The following is a 22,063-nucleotide window of genomic DNA, read 5'->3' as shown; positions in this document are numbered from 1 at the left end:
TGGCATCATATCTCTTTGCCTTTTGGTACTGTCCATGGGGTTTTCATGGCAAAGATACTGGAGTGGGTTGCCATTTCCTTCTCCAGAGGACCAGCTTTTGTCAGAGCTCTCTGCTATGACCTGTATGTCTTGGGTGCCCCTGCATGGCATAGCTCATAGCTTCATTGAGCTACACAAGCCCCTTCACCACGACAAGGCAGTGATCCATGAAGGAGCAACCTGATACTTACCAACAGGAAAGATCTAGTGGTCAGAAGTTCCCTGGGGGAAAGTGACCATGCCATTCCTGAATTCTCTATTATGAAGTTGGCAAGAGTCAACTGTAGCCCACCATGTCTCCTAGACTTCAAAAGGTCCAACTTTAAGAAATTCAAATCAATAAGTTAAATCCCCCAGCAGCTTACTGTAAAGGGAAAAGATGCACAAGAGGGAAAGGAAATTTTTAAAAAGAAATTCTCAAAGCACAACAAAAACTAATTCCAACCAAAAAAAAAGTGCAAAAGACAATAGAGGAAGCCCTCGTGGCTGCTGTGAGCAGTGGATTTATCTCTTCATGGGGGAATGTGCTGGAAAATAAATGCCAGACAACACTACTCCAAGCAGCACTAATTTATTAAATACATTTCGCAATATGGGTGTCGCAAGCAAGCAGGCACACCAAGCATAGCTCGCCATTTCTTTGTATTCCCTGTCCCAGTCCACAAGAAGCCTCCCCTTTTTCCCCATATCATGGGTACTGGAGGGTTCACAGCCTTTCTGTCTGCTGACTTCATGCAATTCCTGTCTCATACATTACATTACATACATCTACATTACATTACATGCAATCTACATACATTGCATGTGCATTATAATTAGCCCATTGTCTATAATTAGCCCACACTAACTCAGGGTGTGTGAGTTAGTATTCATCAACCTATTACGCCTGTGTGCTTATAACTACTAGTTCACTGCTCTCTGACTTCACCTTGCCCTGTGACCACCTATCTCATAAAACTACTGGGAGGATGAGATGGGAAGTAGCAAGCTGGAGAGAGGTAATACCACAGGGCTCAGTCCTGGGACCAGCGCTCTTCAACAACTTTATTAATAATCTAGATGAGGAAGTCTAGGGAATGATAATTAAATTTGCAGATGGCACAAAACTGGGCAGAATAGCTAACATCCTGGAAGACAAAAAGAAGATCCAGGGTGACCTAGACAAGCTAGAAGACTTGGTGCAAAGCAACAGAATGAAATTCAACAGGGACAAATGCCAAGTTCTCCATCTAGGGGAAAAAACCCCTGAACACATCAATACAAGATGGGGAGTTTGGGGCTGAATGGCACTGAAAAAGAAAAAGACCTTGGAGCTGTTGTAGAGAACAAGCAACTATGAGCCAGCAATAAGATGCAGCCACAGAAAGGGCAAATACTATTTTTGGGATGCATAAATAGAACCATCACTTCCAGAACAAGAGAGGTCCCCTTTACTGTGCTCTAGTCAGGCTGCACCTCAGATACTGGGTTGAGTTCCGGGCACCCAGGTTTTAAAAAGATGCAGAAAACCAGAAAGCCTTCAGAGGAGGGCAGCAGAGATAATCCAGGTCTGGAAATGAATCCCTGTGATGAGAGGGCTGGAAGAGCTGGGCATGTTTAGCCTCAAGAAGAGACGACTATGAGGGGATATGTTAGCACTCCACAAGTACCTCAAAGGCTGCCACAAAGAGGAAGGAAAAGACCTTATCTCACTCATCTCCAAATGTAGGACACAGAACAGTGAACTTAAACTGCAGCATACCAGATTCAGGGTACAGACCAGGAAAAGCTTCCTCACTGGCAGAGCAATATGACAGTGGAACTAGCTGCCCAGAGAGGTTGTGGGCTCTCCTACACTAGAGACATTTAAGGTGAAACAGGACAGTCATCTGAGTGGGATGGTGAAAATTTGTGTCTTGCACCAGCAGGGGGTTGGACCCGATGGCCTTCTTGGACCCTCCCAACCCTATTCTAGGAATCTAGAATACAGCTGTACTCCAACATAGAAATCCGAGGAAAATGGAATGACATGCACGTGGAAGATTACAAAACCTGACTGGGGTATACAGTAAGGAAATAAACTCAAGAATACTGACCTAAATCAAGCTCCAAGATGTCACCAGCCTGTTGAATTTGGAAGGGCAGAGATCCCTCAAAGCAGAGAGTCAATGTGGAGAGTCCGGAGGGGAATAAGCCAACAGTTACAACTCCCTGTGGTCCACCTCTCTGCTGAAAAGGATTGAGGCTGGAGGTGGGTGTGGCGAGCCAGGAAATGATGACGAGAAGCTGCAAGTGGTAACTTTCTGTTCACAGCAGAAACCAGAGTTGTAAACACTGAGCAGAAAGGACAGGGAGCTGCAGAGGAGGGGGAAGCCAGGCAGAAAAGCCCAAGACGAAACAGAACAAGCCAAGAACCTTGCCAAGGGTAGGAAGAGACGGCAGCCAAGAGTCTTAGGCAACTTGGCCATATGTGGTATTTCTGGGAACAAAATTGACTGGGAAATATGATCTTGAGTGTGTTTTCCTTTTTTGAATTCTTGCATGAACATCAGGCAATTCTTTCTCCTTATAGGATAAAAATCATTGTCACAACACTTTGAGCATCATTTTGTTTTTCTGGGAAATTAGCACAATGGGTTGTGGCAGTCTTTGCATCGCCTTTCCTGGGGACTGGAATGTGTGTTGAATGTTTCCATTCTGAGGGAACTTGTTTTCCATGTGTGTGGACATATTCTTGTTAGAATTTGGACCAATTTAATTCCTGCAGCCTGGAATAGTTCTATTGGTATCCTATCTACTCCTGGTGCTTTTGACTTGCAAGTGCAAATTTCAGGCAGAAAAAGATTCAACCTCCCCTCCCTGCTTGCTGCATTCTCAGTGGAACTTCCCCAACACAGTTAGCAGGATTTTTAAAAAAATCCACAAAACTGCACCTCCTTCATTTAATGTGTAGTTGGCCTTCAACTCCACAGCATTCTTGGTAATGCAAAATGAGATACAGCCTGGCCTCTTTTTAGCTAGTCTTGCTCGGAGGCTAGGAGAGCAAAGCTTCAACACAACTACAGAGTTTTTATGCACTCCCAGTCAGGTCACAGGTACAGGGCAATTGATGACAGAATGCAGAGATTACAATAAGATTCTGAGGTCATCACATACAGAACAGATAAAGGAATGTCAGTCAATCATACAGTGACAGTAAGATTACAATATTTCTAATTGCCGTGTATTGACACTTTAGTTCAGTAACTTGAACTCATCTCCAGGTCTGCTTAGACATGTAAATTCAAGCTACTGAGAAACTGCATGAACTCATAAGCTTATCTAGACTCTAGACATTGTGAATGACCAGGGCACATGAAGCCCTCTGGGTTAGGCAGATACTTCCTGGTAAACTGAATTCCAATGCCATTTTAAACAGTGACTTAGCTTGGTTTTGAGAAGGAGTACAGGATTTGATCCCACAATGCAAAAGCACACAGAAGTAATGCTTTTCAGACAGGATCTATTCAAATTTTCCCAACAATGGATGTGAAAGGATGATTTGAAACAAGGGAGTAGAAAGATTTAAAAGGATAACAAAGAAAATTACTTAGCCAAAGCAGAGGAGGGGCTAAGATCAGATAGCACAAGGTGTGAGAAAAGACAGGATGGCCAAATACTCACTCAATGACTTCCTGATTGTTAATTGACAAGCTTGGCAGCAGAACAAAATGAGCCTATTGCAGCCCACCGGGGGCAGGGCTGGATTGGGAAGAAGGGCCGGTGTTGGAGCAGCACAGAATAGGCGGCCGGGAGCTGGGTTCAAAAAGGGGATGTGAACATGTGCTCAGGTGAACAGGAAAATGGGAAGGAAACCATTTTTTTCTGTTCCCTTCATTGCAATAAAGTTTTTAAAAAGAACTCTCTGCATGCTTGGAAAAGTTCTTCTCTTCCGACGGAAAGGAAAGAGTGATTATAACAATCTCCTCTAGGACTGACTGGTTTGATCACCTTGCAGTCCAAGGGGCTCGATGTGGATTAAAAATGGGAGAACTATTTGCTCATTTTGACTGCTGATCCTTATTTTCACGAGAATGGGCTGGGAGAAATGTTTTAACTGCCAGCACAACAACCTTCTAAGTAATTGTTAACTTTTTTACTATTTGTGGTATAAGAAATTTCTTTTGATGGTTGAAGCCCCATCGGTGAGGGTGTTCAAAGATAGGCTGGACATACACATGGTAGGCATGTCATGAGTGGAGCTGGCTGGAGCCGGGGGTCAGACTAGATGGCCCAGGAGACCCCTTCTGACTCACTCTATGTCTCGTAAATCCATGACATACAAACAGAAGTTCTTATAAACAAAAAATAGGCTAGTCAATATTGTAGTGCATGCATGTATCAATATTAGCTCCATAACAACAGGCTCCCAGGTGGTGGGCAAGCTTGAAGGACCTAGGATCCTGGGCTAGCCAGTGTGAGAGAAGGATAAATGCTGGCATCATTGTGCAAAAAAGGCCAGACATTTCGTCCCTTAAAGAGATAAGGCAAAACAACCTTGAAAGCAAGATCCATTGTCCCGAGACACCTGGAAATTGCCCTATCAATAGCTGCTAGCAAACACAGCCAGGGTCCCACAGAAAATTAACCTGGTCATGGTTTGTGGCACAGAGAAAAAAAATAGTTAAGGTCATCAAGAAGCAATCAAGCACTCTTCCAACAATCAGCAGAGGTCCAGAAAACTCATCCTGCAAATAAACACACATGAAGTATAGTGTAGTGTAAAGATCAGGGACTTACAGAAGAAAGGAGACATGCTCTGAACATAGCAGGAATGGGGTCGGGGTGGGGGCAAGCTGTGAGTACAGGCCTTGCACCCTTCTTGCCCACACAGGGACTTGCAGGATGGGTAATGGAGTTCCTTTCTCATTTTCTCTTTGTGTTAGTTTCTCTGTTAGTCAGGAAGTTATTTATCTCTTTAGAAATATGGAGTAAGATTGGGATGCAATGGGAATATTTGCTGTCTAGACAACATCAGTATTCAAACTTGTTCCTGCTGTCTATTTTCTGCTGAATAAGCTTTCCTTTCAAAGTGTCGTGTGTATCTCTGCCAATGCAAAACCAGGTCTTGTTCTCTCTGGCAGCGTCCATTAAGCCCCCGCAAAAGATCCTGTCAGGACAAAATGGGTGAAAACTGTGGCATAATATGGCTGCCAAAAGCCAAGCACCGTAAGGACAACTTTAGACATAATGTAGGATCCTGGTCTGATCAGAAAACCATGCTGCAAGTCTTCTTTCCCACCTTTGCTAATATATGCCTATCCTGAAACCTCTTCCTTTGGTTGTCTTTTTGTCTTAATCCATAGAATCATACAATAGGAGAGTTGGAAGGGGCCATGAAGGCCATCGAGTCCAACCCCCTGCTGTTGCAGGACACCAGGTTACTCCATCCCACTCAGATGGCTGTCCAGTCTCGCCTTGAATGCCTCCAGTGTGGGAGGGCCCACCACCTCTCTAGGCAGCTGGTTGCTCTGACAGTGAGGAAGCTTTTCCTGATGCCCAGCCTGAATCTGGGTGGTCTCAGTTTGAATTGGTTATTCCGTGTCCTACACTCTGGCATCAGCAAGAAGAGATCTTGACCTTCCTCTTTGTGACATGTGTCGAGAAAGTCCAAATAAAGCCTTCAAATAAAAGAAATCCTTTTGTGTGTCTTGCAATATAAAATCCGGCGAGAGTGCCCCTCCTGCTCTGCACCCGAGGAGGCCAGAACTCTTCCGCCTGGCTCCACCTGGCCGCAATCGCGGGCAGCGCCGGGAGGCTGCACCAACCTCCCATTCGCCTGTAGAGCAGCTCGCGCATGCGCCAGAGGCTACGAGTTTCAAAGCATCAATGGGCGGGAACACGTCGTCTGCTCGGGCATGCTCAGGTGCGCCGCGAGTTAGCGGATTAGGCAAATTGACACGTTCCTCTGCTTTGTGCAGGGCGAGAAAAGGAAACTTTTTCTGCAAGCACTTAGGTTACAGGAAGCAGCGCTGAATAGATTCTTTGTGCAAATCCAGTCGCCTTCTTCTGAATGTTAAAACCTGCCCTCAGGACCTGTTACAACTCGCATCACTCGACTGTTTAGCTGGTCATCAGTCACTCAACCAGTCTATAATGCTGTAACATTCGCAACATCCTTCCTGATGTCAGCTTTACATTGTTCTGCTGGTTCTTGGATTGTCTTCTGTAAATGCTCTCAACAACAGCGCTGTTGTTCTTCTCTGGCAGAGAGGGGTATTTGGGTGTTTTCCCAATAAACGGCTGATCCCAAACCGTCCAAGGCTACCTGGCAGGCAAATGCCTCTTTTTGAGGTGTTTTGCTCTCCGAGTTTACCTGGCACAACAGCTGTACCCCTGGGCCAAGACTGTACGTGGAGATTCACATTTATTTATTTTTATTTGTCGTTATTTTATTTGTCGGTATTCGGCGTCAGGCCAAGACCTTTTCATTTAAACGATATTTTAATTGTTAATGGGTTTTTATTTAATGGTTTTATATTTGCCGAGAAACTCCAAAATTTTTAATATCATGATATTGCTTTCTTTGTAAGCTGCCCCGAGGCTTTGGTGATGGGTGCGGCATAGAAATGCTATAAATAAATACATAAATAAAATTTATGTATTTATTTAGTTTTGATTTTGTATGCTGCCCACTAATCCAGATGGATTCTCTAGGTGGCTCACAGTAAAATACTAAAAACACCAATAAAAACAATTAAAACCACAATCAAAGATTTAAAAATACATGTCACCATTATATCAAGAAAGCAGAACAACAGCTGTCAAAAATAAATAACAATTTAAAGACTGTCCTTGGAAGTATTCAGAGAAAAGAAATATCTTCCCATTGCACAGAAATGAAAGCAAGGTTGGCGCCAGGTGATTTTCTTTTAGGCAGCCTGTTTGAGAGTTGAGGGGCAGTCACCAAGAAGGCCCTTCTTCCATTTACCACACCCTTTATTTCCTCAAGGAAATGCTATTTTAGAAGGATCTCTTGCCCAGATCTTAATGGGTGGATAGGTATATATGGGAGCAGCCAGTCCTTTAGGTAGCCAGGTCCTAAGCCATTTAGGGCTGTGTGTGTCAAAAAAGCACTTCAGATTGGGTCCAGACTACAACTGCCAACCAGTGCAACTTATACTAAATGAGTGTTATGTGGGCCCACATGTTAACACCTGCCACCAACCGCATGGCCTGATTTGGACCAGTTGAATTCACTGGACCATCTTTAAAGGCTGCCACACACAAGGCACATAAACCAATCTGTATGTTACCAGGACATGTGTGACTGTGGCCAGGCTCTGTCTATCCAGGTATGGGCGAAGTGCACCACAATCTCCACTCCAACCGGGCTCCAGCCAGGCATTGAACTGGAATCAAATGAGCAGACGCCCATTTTTGCCACCCAGGGCCACTGCCCCTGCCTGGCTTAGCTGGAGATAGGGGTCCTGGCACCAGCCCTGCCCTGAAGGTAGCCGGGAAAATGGACTGGCCACAGGTGTGTTTTCCCTCTCACAGGCCGCTGTCTGCCACTGTTGGGAAAATGCAGATAAATCCTGGTGGAAAATGGTTGCTTATATGTTCCTTTGTGTTATAAAATCAAACCTGTGCCTCTTTCTCAGAAAGCAGCAGAATTCCAAGCCAGGTTACTACTTAACGTTGCTGTTCCTTTGTTGTTGTTGTTAGTTGTGAAGTCATGTCCGACCCATCGCAACCCCATGGGCAACATTCCTCCAGGCCTTCCTGTCCTCCACCATCCCCTGGAGTCCACTTAAGCTCTCGCCGACTGCTTCAGTGACTCCATCTAGCCACCTCATCCTCTGCCGTCCCCTTCTTCTTTTGCCTTCAATTGTTCCCAGCGTTGGACTCTCCTCCAGGGAGTCCTTCCTTCTCATTAGGTGGCCAAAGTATTTGAGTTTCATCTTCAGTATCTGGCCTTCTAAAGAGCAGTCAGGGCTGATCTCCTCTAGGAATGACTAGTTTGACATATGTGGTCCCACAGGTCAGAGTCACAGCTTAGCAAACACTTATTCCAACATTTTATTAACAAAGCTGGTAGGAGAAATATTGTAGATGGAAACAGAATAAGACTCACACCCTTTTAAGGAAATTCTAACAATTATAATGAATTATCTGTTGATTCCTTGAGTGATCAGTGAACTTTGCACAGATATATAAAGAGCTCTGAAGGGAAAGGGGGTTTTCTTTCTGCCCTTTTTAGATGGTGCATGTTCAGCTCTGCCTCAGGAAGCATCTTAGGAGAATTTGTTCCTGTGTGTTGAAGGAGGAGTCATTCTTCTCTAGATTTCAGTGCACTTAAGAGACAATGTGATAATATGTTGCTAAATGCCTGAACAGCGTAAATAATGCTGCTGATGAATCTGACCTGATGCAGATCAAGCCCTGCTTGTGAAGCCATTTCTTTGGTTATATAGCTCTGTTAGTGGAAGTGAGAGGACTACTCATGGGGACAAGTTTCTTTAGGCCACCAGAGCCCTCAGTTCCCAGAGTGTTTACCTGAGGTCATGAGCATGACCCACAGAAGCTATGGTCACTAGGGACTAAGGGATCTACTTTCCTATGTTTCCTTGCATCTCTGGATGGTGCGCATGGTGGGAGAGATTCCATAGTTAGTCCTGCATCCCTGCATATTTGAAAAATCTGAGAACAAGAGGGGAGGTGCAAGGGGACTCAGAATGGCCAATTTTGAGTTATTCTGCACTTCAAAGACTGCTTGGTTAGATCTTATATACATATCCCAATCTCATTCTCAAGTCCTGGCTCTTCTCTTTTTCAAATCAACTGATCTAACAGATTAACCTTCTAAAAATTGTGGACCTAGCACACTGATCTAGGGGGTGGGGGTAGTTGCAAGACTGAAAGAGAATCATGGTATGTTATTTCTGAGCCAGCTGAGAAGGCTGAGGGAGTAAATCATATAACTGTCTTTTGCATTTGTTAGTGAACTTCTGCAGTGGCAAGGACCACTTAATTACAGGATCCTGGTGGAGCAGGATTGCTTTCGGTGGGCATCAAACCATCATCGATCATAGTGTAGGACGCAAAACTCATGGCCTGAAACACAGGGAGGAAAAGCACTTTAAGAATGACTTTCATCACCATCATCATCAACCCTACCTAGTGTTTCCTAGTGATCTTCTTTCATGCCCCCACATTGCCAGTCTGCAGTAATTGCCTGAAATTTCTCTGACCCATAGTTGTGAAGACCTGTCTATTCTAGCCTTCCCCGGCAGGTTGCCCTCAGGACTATACCTCCCATCATCCCACAGGCAGTATGTTTGAGCATTTGAAAATGTGATACAAATGTTCGATTCACTGCCAATCCCAGACATATGTGTAAGCAAGGGAGGAATTCTTCAGCTGGTTCAAGTTCATTGATCCAGATGCAGCATTCTTTATCTAACAGTGGATGCCATGTGTTGTCTCTCAGGGACTTGCAAGAACCCCACCTCAGAATATTGTGATTTTTATAGCTAGCTTTGTGTACAGGTGAAGCATGCTCCCCTGATCACCCTTTTGGGCTTCTAGATTAATCCTCCTGAATCCTGAAGAAGGTATTCTAATACTTACCGTGTCTTTATTACAGCAGGCTGTCTGGCATTCAAAATGTGATGCTAGAACAGTGATGCAGAACTGCAGCAAGGTGAACAAGTAGAACAGGATACACAGCCCTTGACCTAGAGACTGTAGAGCAGAGAAGAAAGGGTCTTGGCAAGTCTTCCATGCCCCTCCACTGTGGCAGATTTGTTCAGTGGCTACAAGTTGCAACTGACTTCAGACCATCAGGGGGAAAATCACCACAGAAAGAGCTGGAGGGCAGTGGTGGTGATGTTCATTTAAAATCATTTGAACATATTCATGTCCCTTGGAACCGAAACTTGTAAAATATATGGTTAGCTTCTCGTGTGTGAATGGCGTCCTATTGGCTATATAAAGATCTGCACTCACCCCAAACAGTGAGTGGAAAGAACATTGGAGGAAAGAAAGGCAGCCATGCAGCACAAGGTTACAGGATGGAGTGCTTCTGCTCAGGGTTCCAGCCACCTGATTCTGCTGCCCTTCCTTCCAGTGTTCCATTCCATCCCCCGGCGGTAAGCCAGCCTTTCATGCCCACTGAGTGTGCACAATCCTCTTTGGACTATTTGAAGAAGTATAGCAGGCACCCCTGTCTGGCACCCAATCCCAGCTGGATTACATTCTTGGATTTCACTGCCATCCCAGGGGACTTTTGAAAAGAGATTTTCTGTGAGAACCAGAAAATGTCATCTCTGGACAATCAGATGGTTCTCTCTACATTTTTGTATTTACATGTCCCTTTCTCTTTCTCCTTTTGCAGAGACTTCAATCCAGTCTCCCTCCTCTTTGGTTTATTCAGTCAGCAAAGAGTGTACCTATTTCTTATGGGCTTGTTTTAGGAATCTCCCTCAAGATATTTTCCTTTATTGTATTTATTTTATTTTTCTATTTCTTGACATCTCAGGGTTACCCGGACCCTGAAACTATCTTGTGCATTGTTGCTGTTGTTTTGGCATCATAAGCTACAACTCTCCAACATCAGAGACTAAATGAGAATATAGGAGGAGGATAAACCAAAAAGCAGATGTGCCATCTGGGCTTTGCTTGCTGCTTTCTCTAGAAACCAGAACTGCCTGGTGCCTGAGAGATAAGCCACCTTTCAAACTAAACAACAGCTGGCCTCTTTGGCCAGAGGAAGTACTGCAGTGAATGCAAAGCCCAGTGTGTGCACAACAGCATCTTTTCTGTCCGCTCATGTCCTGCTCCATGGATCCTGGTCATGTGGTTAAAGTTCTTTGTGAAATGTCTTCACTTACCATTATTAAAGGTGACGCATGTTTCTGTAAAGAACTATATGTCAGAGCCAGCTCTGCTGTAAACAGAATGATGCCAATTGATGACATTACGGCACTTATGAGGTTCATTCCCAGGCTGCATTTCACCTGAAAGAGAGGGACAAAGAAACAGGCTATTGAAAAGCAGAAAAAACACACATGCCTTTGTAAGGCTCTCACCCAGTCAGTGTATGGTGAAATGTATGGTCAGGAAGAAGTACCAGTCAAAAGCTATGTTGAGCTTTGCTTTGAAGAGTTTGCTCTGTAGAGCACATGCACAGTATCGAGAAAGGCCACAACTTCAAACCCTGCATCTCCATGAAGGGCTAAAAAAAAACCTGCCAGAAACCCCAGAGGGATGCTGCCAGTCAGTGTCAAGCAATAGTACTAGGCCAGATTGACCAATGGCTTGACTCAGCATAATACTGCTTACCGCATATACAATGCAAAAAGTACACTTAAATGTAAAATCCCCTCGCACAGAGTGCTCTCAGAAAAGGAAAAAAACCTGCCAACGAAACAGAGACACAAATAGGAATGAAAGAAGTTTTCAACAAATAATGAAATCAGAACATTGGAAACAGAGCTGCCCCGAGGCTTGAGAGGTCCTGACAAGATGCCCTGCATGGGCTTCCCCCTGGCTGGCCTCTCTCCAACTGCCAGCTACTGCCACTTGCATGCCATCCCAGCCATGGGAAAAATGCTCATGCCTGAAGCCAGTAGCTGGGAGGTTGTGACTGGCACTGCTCTGGGCTGGCAAACCCATCCAGGGCAGGGCCCAGGAATTACTGGAGAGAAGAAAATAGACGGCTACTGCAGCACCTGTGGCTAGGGATGGACAGATTTAGCAAAACTGGCCCCTTCTGTTTTGCAGATTGTCGGGTGGCTTTTATTCTGTCGCCTGCTAGCTGAATGTTTCCAGTGTGAGGCAGGGAGAGCATGGTTTTGTTTTCCAGATTGTTTGACATATTCTTGCCTTGGGAATTGGACCAATCTAGTCTCTGCAGCTGGGAACAGTTCTGTTGGCACCTGTCTACCCCGTGTCCCTTATTCCCTTCAAGTGCACCTTTCACTTCACTTTGTAACATCACAGGTTCTTCCCCATGGGACTCTCCTAGCTTTTGAAAAATCATTTTTAGTTCTGGAAACATTGCAGCTTTATTTCTGGAGAGATATGAAATATTTTCTTTGCAAGTACTGATATATGGGAAAACTTTCACTCATAATTGAATCTATTAAATCTCACAAAAAGGAGAAAGGGAGGCAGGAGAGGGAGGCCTAACAGTGGAAATGAATGGAATGTGAGTAAAACAGTCCATTGCCCAATGTGGGTTATTTTAATGGGCTATTTCAGGTTTCTCTGGGAACTGAAAGGACAATAAACTGTAAGAATTATTCATAAAACAAATATGTAATATACAAGCAGTTCAAGGTGATGTACATGAGCATCTGTTTTGTTAGTTCATCTTTACAACAATTCTATGAGGTAGGTTAGGCTGCAAATCAGCGACTTGATCAAAGTCACCCTATGAACTTCATGGTTTACCACACTGATACTCTTAGAGATTATACTCAAAAATTTTATAAAACATGGGGCATGCCTTAAAATAATTGGCCTTTGATATATACCAAGCATGATTTATTAATGTTTGTACTGCAGCATGTGTTTTTCAGTACCACTGAACAATTCCAACAAATTCCAACAAATAACATTGAATTCCAGCAAATACATTGAGCAAATTCCAGGTTTATAAGGAAAGTTCCTTATATTTTCAGTAACATCGGAAGATGGGTCTTGCTTCTTTGCCCAAAGTTTGTTGAACACCATTTCTGGTGGTACAGCAAGAAATAAGGTTATTTGTTGGCATCCCCCCAGTATGGCAGGAGAGGAGAATGGGATCTGATTTCTCAATGTATGCTTTTCTGTCTCTTGGCACCACAGCAACTGCCCCCCCACCCAATGTCCATAAACACCCAAAACTTTATACTAAAGGACTACTAGGAGTGTCAACCTCAGGGTGATTTGCTTTTTTTTAACTGCATGAATTAATTTTAAGCTGTCAAAATTAATTTGAACCTTGCAGTAGCATCTTCCTTGCAGTTTGAACCTTGCAGTAGCATCTTCCGCAACTAGGGGCAAACTTTTAAAGCAGTGCATAGCATTTCAGTCAATATAGTAGGCAGATCTGAAAGTTGAGAGGCAGAGTTACATGGCTGATCTGTTTCCTGTTGTTGCACAAACCCCGAGGGGAATGGAGTAGCCAGATGGTACCTCAGGGGACCATGGGGTGCACCACAATAGTGACACGTGAAGGAGATGTCAGTGGGTGTGTCCTACTCCAGCACAGAGGGCACAATGCGTCCTCCTTTGACAACTGCACTTGTTTATTTAAAGGCTTCACCATATCAAACTAAGGGCTGTTCTAGTTGGGTTTATTCTTTGGTATAAAATATACATAATAAATATCTCACCAAATTGCTGTTCCTATGTTTCACAGCTGATACAGCCACTGATCCTGAAGCCACGAACTGTCCATATAAAAAAGAAGAAGAGCATTTCAATTTCCTTAAAGATTACAGGGGGGGAAACATGTTACTGTGTGGACTAGCAGACATTTTAATCTTTAAGGACAACCAGCATTGCACTGAATGGTGGAGTGACACTGATCTTCTGGCTTGCTTAGGATGCTTTCACAATTTATATATTCATTTATCTATTTTAATAATTACACTACACATTTAAAATAAATATTTTCCCATAGAAGCTCACATAGTAAAAAACACCAAGTCAAAAATAAATCAATAAATATATCAAGCTAAATTAAAAATGCATCAACATAAAAATGTATAAGAGTAACACAGAAAGTACTCATAAACACCTTGCAAAATCACAAAAGCTTTCACAGGTCATTGGGAACAGCAATCTGGGGGCACCTAGAGCCCCCAGATGCTGTCTAGGGAGCTTCGGATAATTCAGATTCCCAGTTCTGAGGTTGGACCCAGCGCTCTGACCTTGGAGCTGGGAAGCCTTGCTCCCTTTCCCCAGACATCCCTGCAGCCAGTGCAGTGCTCAGGAAACCGACCTCAAAGTCGGTTAAAGGGGGCATTCCAGGGCACGAGGAGGGGAGGATTCTGGTGCTGCAGGGGCAGGAGGTGTTCTGACACCCAGCCAGACCGCTTCTCTCCAAAGTGCCTCATCTGGATGGCCAACATTGTCTGCCTAGCTGAATTCAGAGGAGGAGGGATAGGGAGGCACAGATCTTCCCACACTGCACCTGCTGCTTACAAGCCACTGAGCTTCGGCTCATGAGCATCCAGTGTGCAATCTGTAGGAAGGAGGGAAGACTGCAGCTTTCCCAGCCTGGCTCCTTCAGAGGTGTGGACTGCAGTGACATAATTCCCAACCCACATATTCATGTAGTTTGGGCTACAGAAGGGCTGACACCCAGAGAACCAAGATCATAGCTAGTACATGTAATTATGATCAAAAATTCACCTGAAAACTGGTATTACAAAAAACATGAAAAACATTTAACTTTAACCAAAAAGAGAGAGAAAGACGAGAAGAGAAAAGGTTAGAACTCCTAGAGTATGGAATGGGCTTCCAAGGGAGGTGGTTGAAGCCCCAACACTGAGGGTCTTCAGGGATAGGCTGGACACGCACCTGGTAGGCATGTCGTGAGCAAAACTGGCTGGAGCCAGGGGTCAGACTAGATGGCCCAGGAGACCCCTTCTGACTCGCTCTGCTTCTGTGTTTCTAAATCCAATACGTGGGGTCTCAAGGACAAATAATGTGCTACTTACAAATAATCCACCCCAGAATGGATACGCTCCCATTGTTGCCAGGGGTAGGTATTCACCATAAAGAAGAAAAACAGACACACACCCATAGCCGATATGTATCAGTCCAATGATGATCTGGATGGCCTGTGGGAAGGAGGCACACACACACAAGATGAAACAGCTCTCTAGTCCCAAGTAAAAAAATATACTGCTGTTATTTTTATTTTTTGTATTGAGCTAGATGATTAGCTCCTCTCAACAGAATTCATACAAAGAATATGCATATTTTAAATTTTAAGAAAAAATATGAACTGAGCCTTAAACACAGTCTGGAAGCTTCACTCCAAAACTATGAATGTACCAAACAAAAGTGACAAAAGGGGTTGCGGGGAGGCCCTGCACCAGGCAAAACAAAGAAAAAAGGTAGCCTCTTTTCCAAGGAATACAAACACACACAAACAGGCTATTTTAATCCTGATACAAGTGAAATACAGAAGCAGATGAATGACTTCAGCTCACCCAGCTATGAGAACCAGCATGGAATTTTTCACACTCCTAGTTCTATAAAAACATCCTCCTTCAGCTCAATACTCTGAGGATTAAGATAGTCCAGGGATGTGGCATTTCTCCAGAGCTGGTTTCTTTTGGGAGGAGGTCAACCACAGGCTTATAGTATTGCTTTATTGTAAGATTTCTGCTTATTTGCAAATAGACAACCTGAACCTGGATAGAGGCACACAATTTTGCCATTCTAATAGGCAACTGGGTTTTGGTTGCTTCCTCCCCCTCAAATCCCAAGGAAACGAAGAGGATTTGTCCTCAGCTCAGTCTGACTCAAACAACAGTCTTCTGTTGACATTGGGATGGGCAAAGTGCAGTTGCCAACTTTAGCGGCAGTGAGAAAGTAGCTTTCTTCTGCTGAAGATAAGGCCTTCATAGAGGCTATGAAACACTAAAGGAGTGAGATGTAGCATGTTTGCTCGCTAAATTGGACGTTTTTAACAGATGCAATTATTGTGCTATAGAGCACTTTGTGGTGACAAAAATGGTGGAAAATGGCTCCTCTCCTGTAGGGGGCAGTGTGGGACACAGGATGGATGTGTCCTCTCAACATGGTTTTTTCTAGCACTGAGTCTTTTAAAAACCTCCACTTCTTCCCATCCTGAATGTGGAAATCATTTGTCAACTTAGGTAAATTCTCATTAGAAGTGAACTGAAGCAAAATTCTCAACAATTGCAGCAGCCAAATTCAGTAGGTGCTATTTCCAACTTGGAGAGAATCATGTGCTGCCTGCTAAGTAGCAACGAAAGAAGCAGAGCAGAAAAAAACCAAACCCTAATTCAGCACCACAAGACACAGGATTCAAACCCAGTCTTTTAAGAGCTAATCCCTCAAGTGTCACTTTTGGTTTCTCCCCCTTTAAATCTCAAGTTCTTTCCTTCATGAATATGAAGAAAAATGCACGTTCTGACAAAGTCATCTAAAAAGCTTATTGATCTGAACTGAGAGGCTGTTTGGCTAAGCTCTACCTTCCTTGGGCTTCATCTGGCAAAAGCACAACCCTCACCACCCTGGTATCCATGCAGGGACATTACAGAAATCAAGCGGGGGGGGGGGGGGGCTTCTCTGCTGGACTAGACAGGTTAGCAGTTCTTCTACAGGGCAAGCAAGTTCTTGAACCCCAGGTAAGCTACTCAGCTTCTCTATGTGAGGTGTTTAACCTAGTGCTTTGTGGAGACTGATTTTTCCATTTTCCTTGTGGGAGAAAGAGAGTGTCATTTCTAAGTTTTTTTTTTTTAACCAAAGCTTTGCTTTTTCTGTCTTCCTTTAGGTTGTATAATACAACCACAACATTGGGTGAAAAACACAGGGGCCTAAAGGCCCAAGTGGCCTTTTCCTCTATCTTGCCTGTCCAGGGATTTGGGTCAGCCAGGGAAAGGAGGGTTGCCATGGCGAAAAACTGGCTCAGGGTGTGGTGTCAGAAGGAACACTCCTGGTCCCTCGACCACGACACCCGGTTTCTTGCAATGGACTTCTGATGAGGGGCAGAATGCACCTCACGATGATGTGGGGAAAGGTTCTTTGGAAATGCTCATCTGAAAGGCTTTAAACTGAGTCGGGGGGTGCTCAGGCCACCCAGAAACTTGTCCTGACTGGACAAATGAGGGGAGGGGACCAGGGTGTTAAAGGTACTGCAGGGGCTGGCAGGACTCCTACAAAGAGGGTGCCAGTATCAAGGGAAAATGGGAGGAAGGATGAGGCCAGGAGACCCAAAGAAAGGGATCTGTGGGAAGGAGCTGAGAAGCTTGTATACCAATGCTAGGAGCATGGATAATAAGCAGGAAGAGCTTGAGGCTCTCCTGGGAATAGGGGGTTATGACCTGGTGGGGATCATGGAAAATTGGTGGGATGAAAGGCAAGACTGGAATGTAAACATACTGGGGTTTAGAAAGGACAGGAAGGGAAAGAGGGGAGGGGGTGTAGCATTATTATGTCAAGGAAGGGATAGGATGCAATGAGATACAAGGTGGCATAGATGGGGATCTGGTAGAGGGGATCTAGGTGAAACTAAAGGATTTCGACGGGGGAGAAACCTGACAGTGGGGGTATGTTATCGCCCTCCAACCTGAGACCCTGGACAATGCTCTGACAGACCAAATTCAAAGGATATCCTGGGGGGGGGGGCATGGTAATTATGGGAGATTTCAATCTCCCAGATATTAGTTGGGAGACTCACTCGGCAGCAACAGCCAGGTCATGTCACTTCCTAGACACTGTAGGGGGAGGGGTTTTCCACACAGAGGGTCCGGGAGGCAACAAGGAGGGGGACATATCTTTGACTTGATCTTGACCAACAAGGAGGAGTTGATCGATGGGGTGCAGATTAGGGGAGGTCTGGATGCGAGAGATCACTCCATCCTTTGCTTTGAGATCAGGGGAAAGGGAATTGTTGTAACCTCCCCCCTCATAATCGAACATGCAGCCAGGGCATGGCTCGTCACGGGTAAAAAGCATGATCAGGGTGTCCTGTTCACATGAGAACAAGAACAAGAGCCCCAACGAATGTGCACGCTACGCAAGGATGAAAACAAAGCAGGCTATGCTCAAGCATAACCGCAGACGTCACACCCTTGTACCCTCGCTTGCTTGCTTTAGCATGAAAAATGTGCCAATGTAGCTCAGTGGGGTTCCCCTATTGTTCGCTGTTATTCAAGCACCTGCATAGTTGTAAAAGAGTATAAAAAAGCTGCTTTCTTCTGCTCGGGACCGCACTCCAACGAGTGTGGTCGCTGCAGGTAATAAATCCCCTCTCGAAAATTCCAACTAGTCTCTGGTCTCATTCGTAAAACCGCGGGATACAACAGGGATGAGCGGCACATCAAGTACTAGAAGGGTCCACTTTGGTCAACTGAAGGCCAGATTGGGGAAAGTCTCCTGGGAGAGGGTACTGGGAGGCAAGGGAGTTCAGGAGGGGTGGATGGCACTCAAAAGGGAGGTCTTGGAGGTACAAGCCTTGACGATACCACTAGTTAGCAAGGCAGGGAGGCGAAGGAGAGCACTACCCTGGATGCAAAAAGAGGTAGTATGAGGGATTAGACGAAAGAGGAACCTCCGTAGGAAATGGGCACTTGGGCAAGTAGACAAAAGGGTATACCAGGGGGAGAAGGCCTGTTACAGAAGGATTCTTCGCAAGGCTAAGGCTGATTACGAGCTGAGAGTTGCAAAGAATATCAGAAGCAACAAAAAGGGCTTCTATCAACATGTAAATAGCAAGAAGAAGGGGAAGTAGGCAGTGGGACTGGTTAATAAGGAAGAAGGGGATTCGGTGACTGATGTGAGGAAACAGGCACAGATGCCAAATGACTATTTTGCCTCTTTGTTCTCTTTAAAGCAGGATGGAGAGATCTACATGAGCTACCAGATGAGACTGGGGATTTAGGGGCACAGATTAGAATCACCCCCACCCCTAGAAGTTGAGCAGCTCCTCAGGGCACTGGATGTTACAAAGGCACCAGGCCCTAATGGGTTACACTCGACAATAGGATGGCATTCAATGCACGTAAGTGCAAAGTCTTGCACAGGTTAGGGGACAAGTGGCTGAAGAGCAGCACTGGTGAAAGGGTGCTTGGGGTACTGGTCGAATGCAGGCTAAACATGAGCCAGCAGTGTGATGCGGTGGTCAAGAGGGTGAACGCCACCCTTGATTGCATAGCCAGAAGTGTGGCTTCAAGATCAGAAGAGGTATTACTGCCACTCTATATGACTCTGGTGCACCCACAACTGGAGTACCATGTTCAGTTCTGGGCTCCACATTACAGGAAGGATATAGCCAGGTTAGAGTCAGTGCAGCGTAGGGCCACAAGGATGGTGGCCAGATTGCAGGGAAAGCCGTATGAGGAGAGATTGAGGGAACTGGGTCTTTTCAGCCTGGAGAAGAGGAGACTCTGAGGGGATCTTTTGGCAATATAGATATGTGAGGGGGTGTCACACAGAGATGGGCAGAGACCTGTTTTCCCCTGCGGAGGAGGGCAGGACGTGTTCCAATGGAGCAAAGCTCAGGGAACCAAGGTTCAAATTGGATGCCAGGAAGTACTTGGGTATGGATGGGCTTAGAAACATAGAAACAGAGTGAGTCAGTAGGGGCCTCCTGGGCCATCTAGTCTGACCTCTGGCACCAGCCGGCTCCGCTCACAACATGCCCACCATGGACGTAGTTGAAGCTCCATTAGTGAGGGTGTTCAAGGATAGGCTGGACATGCACATGGTAGGCATGTCATGAACGGAGCTGGCTGGAACCAGGGGTCAGACTAGATGGCCAGGGTACCTCTTCTGATCCTCTGTTTCTATGTGGTACTGTGAGATGATGCAGTTACTGAATTATGCAAACCTTTATTTCTGTTTGTTAGGCCTTTAAAACATAGTTCCTCAATATCCTTGCTCTCAAAAAAGTCAAAAATGGCTACAAAATACAGGAGAGTTCCTGGAGCAGGAGATGGTTGTGTAAATGACCCAGCAGCTTCCACGAGTAGCAGATCATGAGTGCCCCACAAATGCCTCCTATAAAAGCCCTGTCACACATCTTTTCTAAGCCTAATGGGGCTTTATGGCCGAAAGCACAAACCAGTACAAGTGTCATTGCATCATCCATGTTTAACAGCACAGGAAGTACAAGGGGGGCTTATAGGTCACCCTGTAAGAAGTGTACCAGGTTTGCACAACACACCAAGACACAGTGGCTCTAAAGTGGCCATTACGTAGTTTTTTTTCTGAACCAACTCATTCATGCTCAAGAAGGGTTTTTTATAGTTTAATCTTCCTTATTGTTGGATTACCCTATTTTACTTCTAAGCTGACAGAAGCTTAGATTTGTCTAGGACTTGGAGAAATGTTTGGAGTTTTTCCAAAAAGCATATGGTGAGTGTTGATGGAGCATGACATGGTGACCCCACATTCTCTTACCTTGTACCATATTAGTCTGTTGATATCTGTTTATAAATAAAACGTGCATTCTACACATTCTCAGTTGCCCTTGGATGCTTCCATCCTCTTAATCCTGCATTTTGAGAACCTGACTAAACAACTACGAGAGATCTGCCTGCTGAATATTTTAAGAACTTACCCCCAGGGTCTTGGCCTCTGTTCTGTAGAGTTTCTCCAGTGGCCCCAGCTTATGATTCTGCTGAAGCTGGTTGCTTTCAGGCTGCTGGCCTATGTACTGAGCCACCTCTGCTGGACAGACAACAGTACCAGGAAACCCCTGCCTTGCTTGGGTTATGTTGGCTTCATCTTGGGGAATATACACCAGTATTCCCTGTTGCAATTTCACTGCACCTGTTGCCATAGCTAAATTCTCTTGCCCTGGTGGTGGTTAGAGATACAAGCAAAAAAACAAACAAACAAAAAACAAAAAAACAACCATGAGATTTGGATACCATGTTTCTCTCTTCCCTGCAAGACATGTATGAATCTGTTATGTTCATTTCCACTCAGATCCTTACTTTATCAGCATAAAAGTTGCTCCAGAGTAGGGGTCCTCAAACTTTTTGAATGGGGGCCAGTTGAAAGGTGCTGGGGAATGGGTGCAGGCTGCCAAGGTGGTGTGGGCGGGGGGTGCGGGCCAGTGCAGGGGGGATCCGTTTGATTGGTGTCCAGACAGGAAGGTATACTGGCTATATGCTGTAGCCTATAATAATATTTCATAATAGCCATCTATATACACACTCCTGAGCAATAATATATGTGGTCAACACTGTTGCCCCCAAGACTTCAAAAATGCTGTGTGTGCTCTGGTTGCCAGCACTTCTCCTGGCGAATGCTCCTGTGCTTTAACTGCCGCTCGATCTATGGAGGGTAGCAAGTGATGGTGCTCTCATTTGCATGCCGTGAAAAGCTTCTACTGATTTCTGCAGATCGAGTTGTTTCAAAAAGCATGGGAGCAGTCCCGACTTCTTTCTTTACTGGACTGCTTTTTGAATACTCTTCCATGGCCACAGAGTGGGGAGCAGGAGGCATCAACAGTGTTCTCTAAACAATGTGACCATCTCCTGATCCATTCAGATTTGAGAAGGAGCGCTAACTCTATAGATCTCCAGGCATCAAATCAGAAGAAATAGTTCCCTATTTAAGACTTTCCTACCTTTTCTCCATTGACGTTGCATAGAAGAATGATCTCTGTGACCCACCAATTTACTCTTGTGTTTTAAGGACCTTGCTGTGACAACACTCTTCAGGAATTCTATTTCTATGCCATAATAGAGCTTTGCATCAAGACAACAGAAAAGATCCCTTTTTTGCTGCACTATTGCAGCATAAACATCTGGTTTCCAGCCAGACGTTTCCATCATAACTCATATAGGTCTGTGGTGCATTTATAGAGAACAACTGGAGAGAAGGGGGTGCATCATTACCATTCTCTTGCCTGCTGATTCTCCCCTACATTGTAAAACCTTTTCCTCCTAGAAGGGCAGTGAGAACAGAGGAAGAGGGGAAATTACTTGAGAGGTTTTCATGAAGGAACTGGCTTGCCATTTTACCAAAGATGTCTGGACAAGCAAGTGAATTAGCCTTCAGCACAAAAGATGAGACAATGTCCTTCACTGAACCTGAAGGCGGCCGGCAAAGTTCAGGGGTGCAGAGCAAATTGTAAGGCGTGCTGCCTTCTCCTTGAGCATCTTGCTGCCACCTCCCAGCACCTGCCACCCAAGGTAACTTCCTCACCCTGCCTAATGCCAGGGCTGGCCCTGAGCACAGGAAGGGTTAAGCTTTCCAGCCCTTCTCGGAAAATGCATCCCCGCCTCCTCATGGGGGCTAAGAGGAAGAGGCTGATCTAGGAAATCTGCCTTGCTGGTACAGAATGTGTCTCCCCCCC

The 22,063-nt window shown here is 45.0% G+C and overlaps 2 protein-coding genes across 6 annotated transcripts in view; both read right to left on the bottom strand.

The window, feature by feature from the left end:
• The window catches only part of LOC123021159 (membrane-spanning 4-domains subfamily A member 4A-like), a 32,205-nt gene extending 29,889 nt beyond the window's left edge, over positions 1-2,316 (bottom strand). Inside the window, exon 1 of the mRNA XM_044425664.1 lies at positions 2,115-2,316. The gene's annotated coding sequence lies outside the window, so the exon portion shown is untranslated. The remainder of the gene's footprint in view (positions 1-2,114) is intronic.
• Positions 2,317-8,055: 5,739 nt separating this feature from the next.
• Positions 8,056-22,063, bottom strand: part of LOC123021158 (membrane-spanning 4-domains subfamily A member 8-like) — an 18,859-nt gene continuing 4,851 nt past the window's right edge. For all 5 annotated transcript variants that reach the window (XM_044425662.1, XM_044425660.1, XM_044425661.1 and 2 more), the window contains 6 exons: positions 20,315-20,553; positions 14,715-14,837; positions 13,383-13,439; positions 10,893-11,018; positions 9,631-9,744; positions 8,056-9,114 (listed from right to left, as the gene is read on the bottom strand). In XM_044425662.1, the coding sequence (XP_044281597.1) occupies positions 9,028-9,114; positions 9,631-9,744; positions 10,893-11,018; positions 13,383-13,439; positions 14,715-14,837; positions 20,315-20,536 (729 nt within the window). In that variant the 5' untranslated portion in view covers positions 20,537-20,553 and the 3' untranslated portion in view covers positions 8,056-9,027. The remainder of the gene's footprint in view (positions 9,115-9,630; positions 9,745-10,892; positions 11,019-13,382; positions 13,440-14,714; positions 14,838-20,314; positions 20,554-22,063) is intronic.

This window comes from Varanus komodoensis, unplaced genomic scaffold (genome assembly GCF_004798865.1).
Source record: "Varanus komodoensis strain SLA01 unplaced genomic scaffold, ASM479886v1 scaffold16, whole genome shotgun sequence".
NCBI lineage: Eukaryota > Metazoa > Chordata > Lepidosauria > Squamata > Varanidae > Varanus > Varanus komodoensis.
This window is presented reverse-complemented; position numbering and strand designations above follow the sequence as displayed.